Consider the following 12,635-nt stretch of genomic DNA (forward strand, 5'->3'; position numbering starts at 1 on the left):
TCCATTAAGGGGCCCTTTTTACATTTGTGAGGGCAATTTTTATTCCCACCGTAATGTCTTAAATGTCAAATACTTACTTACATTTAACCAAAGACTTCAATCAATCAGAATACTTTAAGCTGTTGCCAATAGTGGGTCCACTGTGTGAACCGTAGCATGCAGGACGAATGATGAGGGCTGTTGTGCAGGTGTGGGCAGGCCTCACGTGACTCGCTCACTCACTGAAGTACCCTCTCTTTCCTCTACTGTTGCTAGGGGACTCTTTTTTACATTCTCTCTAATCAGCCATGTTTTTTGCTCACTATGAAGGGAACGTTGTCAGTGTGATGACTGCTTTGATTAAAGGTGATAGAACATCCTAACCTTTTCAACTACTATTATCTCTCTTATGAATATATGAATATGAGAGTGATTGCAGTGAATATTTATTTGCATTTGTTAAGGCTGTTTAATCAGAGGAAAGCGGAATAAACATCAAGATGGAAAATTCTGATTCAAGATTTAATAGTTATTGCTAATCAAACCTTTCTGACATAAAAATACTAAGGATATTGCTCTGCTGATCTTCATTGCAAAAAACACATACGCAAAAGTAGCATGCAGCAAATTGATTTTAAATTGGGATACACCTATATGCAACATTTTGTGTTTTTCAGCCATATATATATATATCAAGTGCTTTCTTCCTTCATATATATATATATATATATATATAAATTACGCACATTTGAACTATTTTTGTAGCTTATATATTATACATACAGAGCAAAGCCTGTCTACAAACCCATTCCTCATTAAAGTTCAAGTGCTTTCTTCCTTTTCCTTCCTGTCTTTTGTGGTATACTATGTTTTTCTGTCTGTCTGGCATTTTCACACAGTGACACACAATAGCTGAGACGTCTTTGAGGGAGTCCACACACTGCTGGAGTTTTGTTCACAATCCCCATTCTGTCTCATTATGGTCCTATTCATTTCTATTGTATCAGCACGAATGCAGCATTACAATCCCAACTGGACCATGGTTTGTATATCGATGCAAGTCATTAAGAGTTGTTTCTTCTATAGGTATGCAATTTGCCATATGTTCTTTGGGTATACAGTGAGTGAAAAACAATATTGGGTTATGTGAGGTATATTAATTTAGCTGTTGTTCATCTCCTCTGGCTAGTGTTTAATGGGCATTTATGTTGGCCCTCCAGCTGCTTTACATGGACAAGTTTGTCTTCTTCAGTTAATGTCTTGTCTGGGACATGGGGAGGAAGAGTTCTAGAGTTTGTGTGTGTATATGAGTATGTGTGTTTCAGGACTGGTAGTGCTGGAAACCACTGAACACAATAGGATCAGTCAGGCAGAAAGGTTTTAGCATTTTATGGGACTGTACCCCAATCTCATTATGAGGGTGCCCTTTAGCTGAGCCAGGGTAAGCCAACGGAATACACAACATCAACCAGGAAAAACAAACAAACAAAGCGGATCTAGTAGCAGTAGCTACCATGTAGGGAACTTTTTTTTTAAATATTGGAGCCAAATCAGGGCTTGCAAAATTTAAAAATCCCTGGTAGCCCTTCGGGCAGGCATTCTTCAGATTTTGGTATCCCAAAATGAATTTAACTAGCCTGAATAACTCAAAAACTTCAGTGAATGTATTTTTGCTTCAAATAACAAGTCAAGAGCAGGGGTGCAACGGATCACAAATCTCATGGTTCAAATCATATAACAGGTTCTGAGTCACAGATCGGTCCTTTTTTATTTAATTTTTTATTATTTAAATAACACTTTAAGTACTTCTTTGATACCAAAAACTACTAGCATAACAAATAAAGGACAAACATTATTAAAGACAAGTGAAATGTCAATAATAAAATAAGAACAAATAAACAAATTGCAAGTTAAAAATAGCAAAGCTACAAATAAAGTAAGGTCTAAAATTAGTTTTCAAGCACATAAATGTAATAATTAAGTGTAAAACAACACTGCACAGTGTTTACTTTATAAATTAAATACAGATTAATCTTTTGGTAAAGTTGTGTTGTGTCTGTTTATTTACATCAATGACAGAGAGCAGCAGGTATAGGTTGCTTTCCCTTTAAGACCGGAAGCACAGATCCAATATAATGATACACATGCGATTTCTTTCTTCACTGTTTACGTTCACTTAAGACATAACCGACTATTTAAGAGAATCTTTGCAGAGACGGGTACTGTGAGATAATTTTTTGTGTATGTGCCCGTTCAAGCGCAAGGAGATGCGAAAGATGAATCAATTCTGTGTTTACACAAATAATAGTGCACGAGTTCTGAAATGAGTTCTGTTTAGCCTCTTCATGCACTTGAATGTTTAAACTGTCTTATCTACAGCACATTACATTTAGAATTATTTTTTTAAATTTTGTTAAGAGTTTTAGTTATTTTATACTATTTGTTATGTAGTTGAGATCAATAACTGGATTACATTTATGCTGCCTCTGAAAGACTGAAGTGTGTTAATTCATCTGTGCATTAAAAAAATGTCATAACTCAAACTTCTGGTGAAACAACAGACTTCTCCCTGGTGATGTATGCCAGACTTCTCCAATCATTTAGCTTGCCTAAACCCCAACCCTTTCTTACAATCGACAAGCTTGCATTTAGATCTGCCTCCATCCAGTCAACATGGATGGATAGAACTAATTCCATGCCCTACAATTATTTCATGATGATCTGTTTCGCTCAGATGTTTCATCATGACTTTAAATACACCATTTTCAATAACTAGAATTTGTGAGAGGAACCAGAATCATAAAATTCCTTACGCTACGGATGGAAAATACACAAAAATGCAATTTTGAAATGTTGCACAATATTTATTCAGATTTGCCCAAAATAAAGTGGTCAAATTCGGTAAATTGAAATTTGACAAAAGGGGAAAAGGAAAATTAACATTTTTACCACTGTTGAAAAATCGCTCTTAAAAACTGTTACAGCATACTTCAGATTTTTGTAGCCTATTCGTATGCATAAAGTGCAAAAAGCAGGGAGAGACATTTGCTGTGCCACTGAGTGGTCGTCACGCTCTATATGATGGTAGCCGCGTTGGATCAATGTCAATGCATCATGGCCATCTGTGTGTCATCTGAGTGTGCTATGATGAACAGAGGGCTCTAATTTACAGCACCGCTGATTGGCACACCATGCTTGGTAAATACCAGGTATAATTGTCCTTTGCTCAAGAAACCCAACTTGAAGGTCTGAATACTTAATGTGTCTTCTCTGCCCCCAAAGGTTCACTGTATGTCAAAGGCATAAAGTGATATCGCAAACCCACAGCTGTGAGTCATGTGCACTGAATCCAAATACATTTATGACCAACCTCAAGTGTGAAAATGCTGAGTGACCATTCACGATTCATTAGAAAGAAAAAAAATGGAGCAAGGAGGAGAAAGAAACTTACACTTGCTTCAACACTAATGAAATACTGCAGCAATGAGCCCCTAAATAGGAGCTGGGTGGGTGACCACCATTTTAATCTCTGCTGAATGCCCTAGGATCCTTTTCAAACTCGTCCTGGGCCCCCCAGCTCAAAAGAAAAAGGAAAGAGTGAAAGGAGGAGTGGCAGGAGCTGCAGCGGTGTAGAGAAACACAATAGGTTGATTGTCAGTGATCCATAGTGTATGGCATGGATCCAAGTTTGTTATAGCTCCACAGCAGTACAGGCAAGGTGAGAGAGACTTAAACCTATGCAGTGCGACAGAGAGACATGCACTACAGCTTAAGACACGAGGGGAGGAGAGACACACAATTGATGAGCAGAGGAAGGCGGATGCAGAAAGAGAGAGAGTACTACTCAAACAGCAGCTGAATATCCTCTGGGGTTGGCAAATGTGTGTGAGAGAGAGTGATAGAGAAAGAGAGAGAGGTAGAAGAGGAGGGGGAGTGTTGCATGCTGTGCCAGTCAGCGTAAAATGAGTAAAGCGAGAGTGTTGTATGGGTAGTGGCGGGTTTTTCCCCCTTTTCTCTTCCTCACACTCACTCAATCTGATGGTGGACTAATACATCTTTATGCGCACATCTCTCAGGGGATCGATCACCCGTCACAATGGTGTTCATCTCGACCACTCTTAAATCTGTCATTAAGTACTTCAAAAAGAAGGGTAAGCTCCTCTTATCATGTACATTATTGGTTTTGGTTTATCTTATCACACGTGCATCTCAAGGTCAAGTAGACTGAAGTGGTTTGGGGTGTGGGGTTATTCATCACTGCTGCTGTGGGTTGCATGTATGTAATACTGGAGCGCGTGCTACAATTGTTTCGAGTTTCTTTTTATAGCGGGGCATTGGACTCCTTATAGTGACCTTGTTCTGTAACTTTGAGTAATTTTTTTCTTTTTGTATTGGTGATGTAATGCTAGGATGCCCTGTTTTGTTCATTTTTAATATACTCTGATATATATATATATATATATATATATATATATATATATATATATATATATATATATATATATATATATATGTATATATATATACTTTCTCATTACATACATTTATTATTTTCTATAAGTAAAAAATTATATTAATAATTTAATTAACACATATTCATTAAATAAACTCTATAATTATATTTAATTTAACAAAACAATTTAAAATTGAAGTATTATCAGATTATATACATATATATCAGCATATATATATATATATATATATATAAATATATATATATATATATATATATATATAAGAACCTATGCATATACATTCTCTGATTATATTTCAATTAAATTAAATACAAATATTTTAATATTATAATAATCTGATTATATATACATATATAATCAGCATATATATATATATATATATAGAGAGAGAGAGATATAGAGAGAGAGAGAGAGAGAGAGAGATCAAATTAATTACAGGGTGATGCGATTAATTGGATTAATTAATCGCAGCACCCTGTAATTAATTAGATAAACAAATTTAATCGACTGACAGTCCTAATAAAAAAGATAATTTAAAGCTATTATTGTGTTAAATGTTTAGGTTACAATGGCCTAACATAAAGTATTGATACAGTAATTTGAGAAACATCTCAGTATTTTTTGTTTATGCAATGAAAGTTACCAGTGACCAAAACAGCTTAGTTACAAACAGTAATCAAAATACCTTCTTTTATGCTGTGCAAAAGAAAATAATTCATTCAGGTTTGAAACAACATGAGGGTGAGTAAATGATGACAGAATTTATTTATTTTTGGTGAACTATCCCTTCAATGTTTTACTATTTTTTTTAATGAATTAAATGATACTCTAAAGAAGAAACTAAATCTGCCAGCAGGTGGCGGTAAATGTCTTTATGAGTCGATTCGTTCAAATGGCTTATTCATTCAGGAATGAAGTAAATGGCTCTCTTTATGGATGGGCTTTGAATCACTGGTTCACATGATTCGTTCAAAACGCAGATTCATTCAGAAACTAAACTGCTGTGTTGCTCGGAGACGCACAACAGTTCTGCTGTGGCTTTTTAGGTAATATTTTCGATGGTAAATTTGAACAAAAACACACAATAATGTGTTTAAAATATAGCACAATATTAATTTATTATTTACTGAACTGTATAAAATCACATTTGCACTTTTGTTCTTCGTGACAAAAACAACACTCGTGTGATATATTGCTCTTGCTGCTGGTGTGATATAGCTTAAAATTGTAATTTTAAAGGAGCTATGCATATACATTCTCTGATTATATTTCAATTAAATTAAATACAAATATTTTCATCTTATTTAATTTATATTAATAATTATATCAATATGATTTTGTTTTTTTATACTATCAATGACAATACTGATGCATGTTATAAATGTACCTTTTAGTTTAGATTACACTTAAACTGTACTAGTTTACATATTTGAATTAGCCTTAGGGTATATTCCAACAGAGTCATTGACGTTCTGGTAAACTAGTGAATTTTACCTTCATGTGTTTTTTGAGCTCATGACCTCTTGCACTTGAGGAAACTATTATTGTGAATAATCTATAATCACTGTCATACTTTTTCTATAGAAAACTGCATGGATAAGACTGACCTTGTTAATCTTACCCGGAGGGCCTTGGCATAATTGATCGTTTAATCTGGGTTGTCAAGGCACCAGCCAGAGACAAGCATGTCTCCAGTGTCTTTAGACGCAGTGGTGCAGAAGTGCTTGATTGGCCCGGCCCCTCATGCAGTTTTTCATGTGTTCTCTCTGAAGGAGCCTAAGAGGCTGCACATGACTGCAGCTCCCAAATCTTAAGGGCCCAGCGGCTGCAGCCAAAGGCAGAGTTTTTCTTTCTGTCTGAATTATATCTCCTCCTGCTGACATCTGGATTTAGTTGATTAGAATTAAAACTAATTTTAAAATTCTGGCTCACACTGATAAGCTAATAATTAATTTGTTATTATGGCTAGTATTTTCATTTTGTACTATTTTATGTAAAGTATATAAATAAATAAATAAAATGAATGATACAAGTAGCCATCCTTATAATTAAAAAACCAAAGGTTGAGTTTTCATTTTGAGAGTTACTAATATATTAGTATTTTTAAAGATTATCTTTGAGTGTTAAAATGACGATGATTAAAAAATATCACTAATATAAGCCAGGTAGCTGTATTTGCACCCCTAAATAGTTTTAAACGACCATTTTATTCAGGTATTTCCATTGAAAAGATGTGTATTTCTGGTGTATAGCTTCACCACAAAGACCTTGCTGCTAGTTACTGTTAATAGAGATGCAACTATTTGAATATCTGGAATCTGAGGGTGCAAAAAACGTAAATATTGAGAAAATCGCCTTTAAAGTTGTCCAAATAAAGTTCTTAGAAATGCATATTACTAATCAAAACTGATGTTTTGATATATTTACGATAGGAAATTTACAAAATATCTTCATGGAACATGATCTTTACTTAATATCCTAATGATTTTTGGCATAAAAGAAAAATCAACAATTTTGACCCATACAGTGTATTTTTGGCTATTGCTACAATTGACTGGTTTTGTGGTCCATGGTCACATATATCATTTTCAGCAGTCTAAGTAGTTGCAGTGCACTTTTACACAAACCCCTGACCTTCTTCCTTTAAACATGTTGAATCTGTATTTGTTTCTTGTAGCGGTGTCCAGTCTAGATGAGGAGAGCAAGTGGTCTGTGCACTACAAAGCCCCCTTGCACCAACAGGAGAATGTCTTTGTGCCAGGATCCAGACCAGCCTGCGTTGAGGACCTTCACCGTCAGGCCAAAGTCAACCTGAAAACAGTCCTCAGAGGTCAGAGACAAAAACTACAGTAATTTGTTTCTTCTTTTTTTCTTTTCTAAATGCATAATATAATATCAACAGTACAAGCAGTAAATCATTAGAAGATAAGATGGAGCAAAATTGCTTCATGTATAATCTGCAAACACAAAATGCCCTGCAGAGGAATATGTGATTTCTCTGTTATAGACCATCGACCATTATAATGAAGATAACATTACCACTGTGCAGTGCAACATGTTCTCTTGCACAATTCTAATGAAGCAGAGCATTTTGACAGTACACTGCCTGATACAAATGTTATAACCCTGCTTCAACTCTAGACTTCAGAGGTTCATATGGACTGCTGACACTGTTGTATTCATCACTACATATAATAATCTGCACCTGTTGACTTACTAGTTGCATAGCGCAGGTTTTTCTAAAGTAGTATAATCTTTCATCAAAATGTTATCTGCCTCTGAAATGACTTCTGAAACTACTATCCTTATGCCGCCAACACACTCACCGATTTTCAGTGCTGTCAGATAACGACTGTTTTGGGTATCATACATTTTCTGTTTGCACATTACATGACAGATCAGTGACTTGGGGTCATACATTGCACAGTATTTCACTAGGAGGAATCCCCAACAACTATGTCTCATTTACAAAACATATGTGCGAGAAGTGATACTGTACATTAAAAGATCACACATGAGCAGAATTATCCTGTATCTTGCTCTCTCATTGGCTGTACTGTAGGTTGTTGCAGATGTCATTTCCAGCCAAAACACATTTCACAATGCAAGACTCTAAATTGCAGATGGGTCCAGATATTTAGCCTGCTAAATAATTCACACTGCAGTATGTGATCTTCACTCTTCACTCACTTCCTCTTCAACCTGAGGCACAATCGGGCCTAAAATCATGTATTGTGTGCCTCGCATTAACTGAGTTGTAATGAGCTGATGATCTAAATCAAGTGTTAATAATAAACATACCAAAATATGCATCACAATGAAAACCAGCGTTTTAGACTACTCTAATACAGGATTTCAAATATTTTCAAAATCTTATTGCCATTAAATGTTAACTTAATAAAGGTTTTGACAATAGTAACAATACAATACAAAGGAAGCATTAGTAGGGAGGGATACACTGATGTTTTCAAAGGTGAACATGCCCCTCAGCATCCAAGTATGGGCTAAAGTGTTGGCGGGTCCACTTTCAAATGCAATCTCACTGCAAAACTCCAAATAATTATTGCACAATAGCACAGACCACAAATAGTCTCTAATATACTGTAAACAAATGCATGTCCTCTCCATGATTTTGGAGAGATGTTTGACATAGTGATTTAAAATATGAGCCAATAACCAAATTATTCCATTAAGTACCACCATACCCATTAGCACTTAATGTCTATGTCCATTAGTTCCACTTACTGGAAGTAAAATGGATTGTGAATAATGTTTCTCATTGACTTCACACTCTCTATGTTTCTGAATCTTCTAAGTTTTGTGTCTTTGCCTGTTTTTTGGTTAATGTTACCTTGCATCAATACACTCTCCACAGGGATTTTTAAATACCTCCCTGAACCAGCTTCACTAGAGCCTAATGGCAGATGTCCTCGTCATTTGACCTGCTGCACTTGGGTATATTATCCTATACCAGTGAACAACATCACTTCCCTTTGTATCTGGAAACCAGATACATTTAACTTTCATGACTCTTCTTAAATTCTCTCATTTGACCTTGCTATTGCCTAAATAATTGTCCTCTGAGGTGCTCTGGAATGCTAATGTACTGGTGCATGTTTGTGAGCTGTCTTGGCTCCAGCAGGGGCAGCAGGTGGCACACCAAATGTCAGTTTTCCCTTTTTTACATTGAGCTTTGTCAGGGTCATGGCTGTTACCTGTCTATATTAATCTAATCTGCATTCAACCACCCACATCACAGCTTCTGAATGTTTTTCCCCTCACTCTATGAATCGCATTGCGGCAATTAAGATTCGACCGCAGGCACTGCAGCTGTACAACAGTCCATTTTTATTGAAAATATAGATTTTGATAACTGATTGGTCCCTTTGCAACAATCAGGTACTATCATCAATTGATACCTTCACTCTCATGTCATTCCAAACCTGTAAAACATTCTTCCTTACAATGAAGATCAAAACAAAATGAGATGTTTTGTTAGATGTTCATATGACAGAAGAAAGTCATAGCCTACCAGTTTGTATTGACTTAAAAGTGAATAAATTATCATGGAATTAAAATTTTTGCCTGATCTATTCCTTTCTTAGATGGTAGACGAAGCTGCTTTTAGAAACATGAAGTAATTGTTATGGGCGCTAAACTGTTTTTGACCATGTTGCCTGCAGTAAGATGAGAATTGAGAGGTAAAGTGAAAGGTTTGAAGTTAAATCCTCTTAAGGATTATACTCTTGCTCTTTCACTCTTTGTCTATCCTTCACTCTTTGAGCTACTAACATATTAATCTGTATTAGCCTCTACTCACTAATCACAGCTCAAAATGCAGAGCTAATTATAATTATTGACTCCAGTAGAGTTTTTACTGATTAGCATGTTGTGAAATAATATTATAAGCCTCCTAAAACATACCAACACTCCTACAGAATAAACTATAATAATGTGCTTCTCATAATACGCAGCATAAGAAACACATCTTATTACTGGGTTAAGTGATTTGCTTTATAATTCATGTAATCTAAGTGAACCTCTTGCCTCTGTCCAGCATATGTGTGAGACATATTAATATATATTAAGTATGCAGGCCAAGCTGTTCTTCTTGCATTATATGTTGTTTGCAGGCTTGCTGACATTTCAGGTTTGTGCAGGTCTGAAAGTTTCTAATCACCTGGTCAGTGCACAGTATACATATAAGATTACAACCATCCTCTATGCATTATCTTCTACTCTCATTCTTTTGATTAACAGAGAGTTTTAAATTGAATTCATATTTATTTATAGTATGTGGTGCCTGAAATTGTATTTGTTTGAAAAAATAAAAAACAGTTTATATCCTGAAGTAATCCATTACTCTCACTAGGCCTTCTTAAGTGAAAATACAGAAAGTGAATGTACAGTAGGACTGAAGATTTGTTTTGCTTACATTTTATAGATTATAACACAGTAACCAGCTGAGATATTGTGCATTTTGTGCAAACTGCAAGCTACGCTGGATAAGGCGCCGTGTCTTATCATGTGCTATTGCAGGAAGATTAGTGATTACATTGAGCTCTCCATAAAGACAGAAGAGAGAGAGCGAGAAAGGGAGAGAGAGAATAGCTAATAGTGTTTCTCAGCAGGCATTCATTATGAAGGCCAGAGGAGGTGATCAGCTGAAATAAATGGATATGTCAGTGGCATTAGGTGGAGGTTGAGACCCCCACTCTGCAGGCCATCCATAACCCAACAGTCAGTTCTGACATATTCAGGTTAAACTCCTACAGTACTTCTAAAGTTCTACAGTAAAAATAGACACTACTCTTTTATTTGGCTGGAGCTCTTAGTGACAGAAATCTATCTATCTATCTATCTATCTATCTATTGTTTGTTCGTTCGTTCTTTCGCTAGAGCATAAGCTCATAGTCTATCATTCTGTAATTGCCCTCTCTGCACTGAGGGCAAAAGGACACTGTGGTTCCGCAGTTGTTCAGTAATTTGCTGAGCGTGATACAAGAGTCATCAGCTTTTATGTGAAATCTCTTCTTTGCAGTGTGCTTATCTGGATGCATTCTGTGCTGTCTAAAAATACTCTTTTTAATTCTCCTTTGTTCTCAAAAACAGTAATGTGTTTAATTTATTTAAATTCTGCCGATGAGTAGTCCTTCCACTTACAGAACATGTGCACTGCAGCAGCTTTTTCTAAGAAATATTTTTTACTTTTATTGCATCATTTAGTTCTCCACAAAGGGCGATTTTTGTCTGAAGGAAATAAATATTTGATTTTATAGCCTCTTTGATTAATAAAATATTTGTTTGAGCTGCCTGTGCACAACAATGTAGCATGAATTGATGTTTAAATTCTTGCTAGAGGTCTGTGGTCTGTTTAATAGTCTTTACATACTCATTAACACTACAAATTGTTAATGATTGGATGGTTTTGTTTACCTCTCCAGAGTGTGACAAGCTCAGGAAAGATGGATTCCGCAGTTCCCAGTACTACTCCCAAAGCCCTGGCTTCTCTGCAACCAGCCTTTGTGAAAATGTGCACCTGGATGAGGAGAAGACAGAAAAGAAAAAGAAGGTAAACCTAACCTTAAACACAGATTTAATCACAGTCCTTCCTTTTACATTAACATGCATGCTGCTGCTAGAAAAACAACTTTATTTTGTTTGGCTATGCAATATGACATGCCATTTATAATCAATTTCACCATTTTATCACCAAAATCCTGTCAGTGAAAATGTGTTTGGTTATGTAGTCCAATAATTGATGTTTTTAATTACTCAAATATCTTATATATTGTTTTATAATGAGAGCTAATGAAACAGAAAAAGTCCCATTTTTCTCCTAAATACTCAACATGAAGACATGATTTAGGTCACTTGTTTTGCACTGCCCCCTAGTGGCTGTTTGCATGCTATCAGTGTAGTCCAGCACCACAATCAACGAGTAGAACTAGAAAATATTTATTCCACATTCTGTAATCCTAAATAATCCTAAATAAAGGTAATGTCTCACTTCACTTGATGTTGTTTTGTTCTTTTATTTTCAATTTTGTCTTTCCTCTCACCACGGTTTAAAGTCCTAGACTGCCTATCACAGTCTTGCCTCTCTCTCTGCTGTCATTTGAGATCTTGGAACAGAAAGGTACCGCTCTCACTGCAGTTGCTAGTCAGTGGTAGCACTGTGCTTTGTGAAAGGTGGCTTCAGATCATAGCACCTTCATATACAACCTACTAGTGCAAGTCACCCGCCGTGAGCGTGTTTTCACCTCAAAGACTTAGAGACATTGAGTATGGTAGATTATACTAATTAGACATTAATACATAATTAGATTGTGTATTTCCCTCAAGCAGTCTTGCAAATTTATAAGAACTGGTTATGCAAAGCAGGACAAAAGAATCAAAGTTGTCTCTTTGCCAAAAAATAAAAAATAAAATAAAAGATATCAAGACACATTATGGTTGAATACACTGACTGTAACACTGATCTCAAATTAGCATGAATAATTTAGAGAGTAGCTCTCCTCCATTCAGGGCTCCACTGGGCTTATTGCTCAGAGAAATATTTCAGTCACACGACGTTACTGGAGGGAAATGCACTTCAAGAGTCTTTTTTACTTTGCTCTTTTTGGAAAGCACTTAACTGAATTAACAATAGAAATGACCAAATATCAGACAATACCTATC

The 12,635-nt window shown here is 35.7% G+C and overlaps 1 protein-coding gene across 6 annotated transcripts in view; it reads left to right on the plus strand.

The window, feature by feature from the left end:
- nhsl1a (NHS-like 1a) overlaps positions 1-12,635 on the plus strand; it is a 45,814-nt gene that overhangs the window by 23,619 nt on the left and 9,560 nt on the right. For 5 of the 6 annotated variants that reach the window (XM_042742482.1, XM_042742476.1, XM_042742478.1 and 2 more), the window contains exons 2-3: positions 7,132-7,284; positions 11,399-11,526. In XM_042742482.1, coding sequence (XP_042598416.1) covers positions 7,132-7,284; positions 11,399-11,526 — 281 coding nt within the window. Of the gene's footprint in view, positions 1-2,819; positions 4,131-7,131; positions 7,285-11,398; positions 11,527-12,635 lie in introns of those variants that run through there. The other variant, XM_042742479.1, reaches the window with a different exon arrangement.

This window comes from Cyprinus carpio, chromosome B17, assembly GCF_018340385.1.
Source record: "Cyprinus carpio isolate SPL01 chromosome B17, ASM1834038v1, whole genome shotgun sequence".
Classification (NCBI taxonomy): domain Eukaryota; kingdom Metazoa; phylum Chordata; class Actinopteri; order Cypriniformes; family Cyprinidae; genus Cyprinus; species Cyprinus carpio.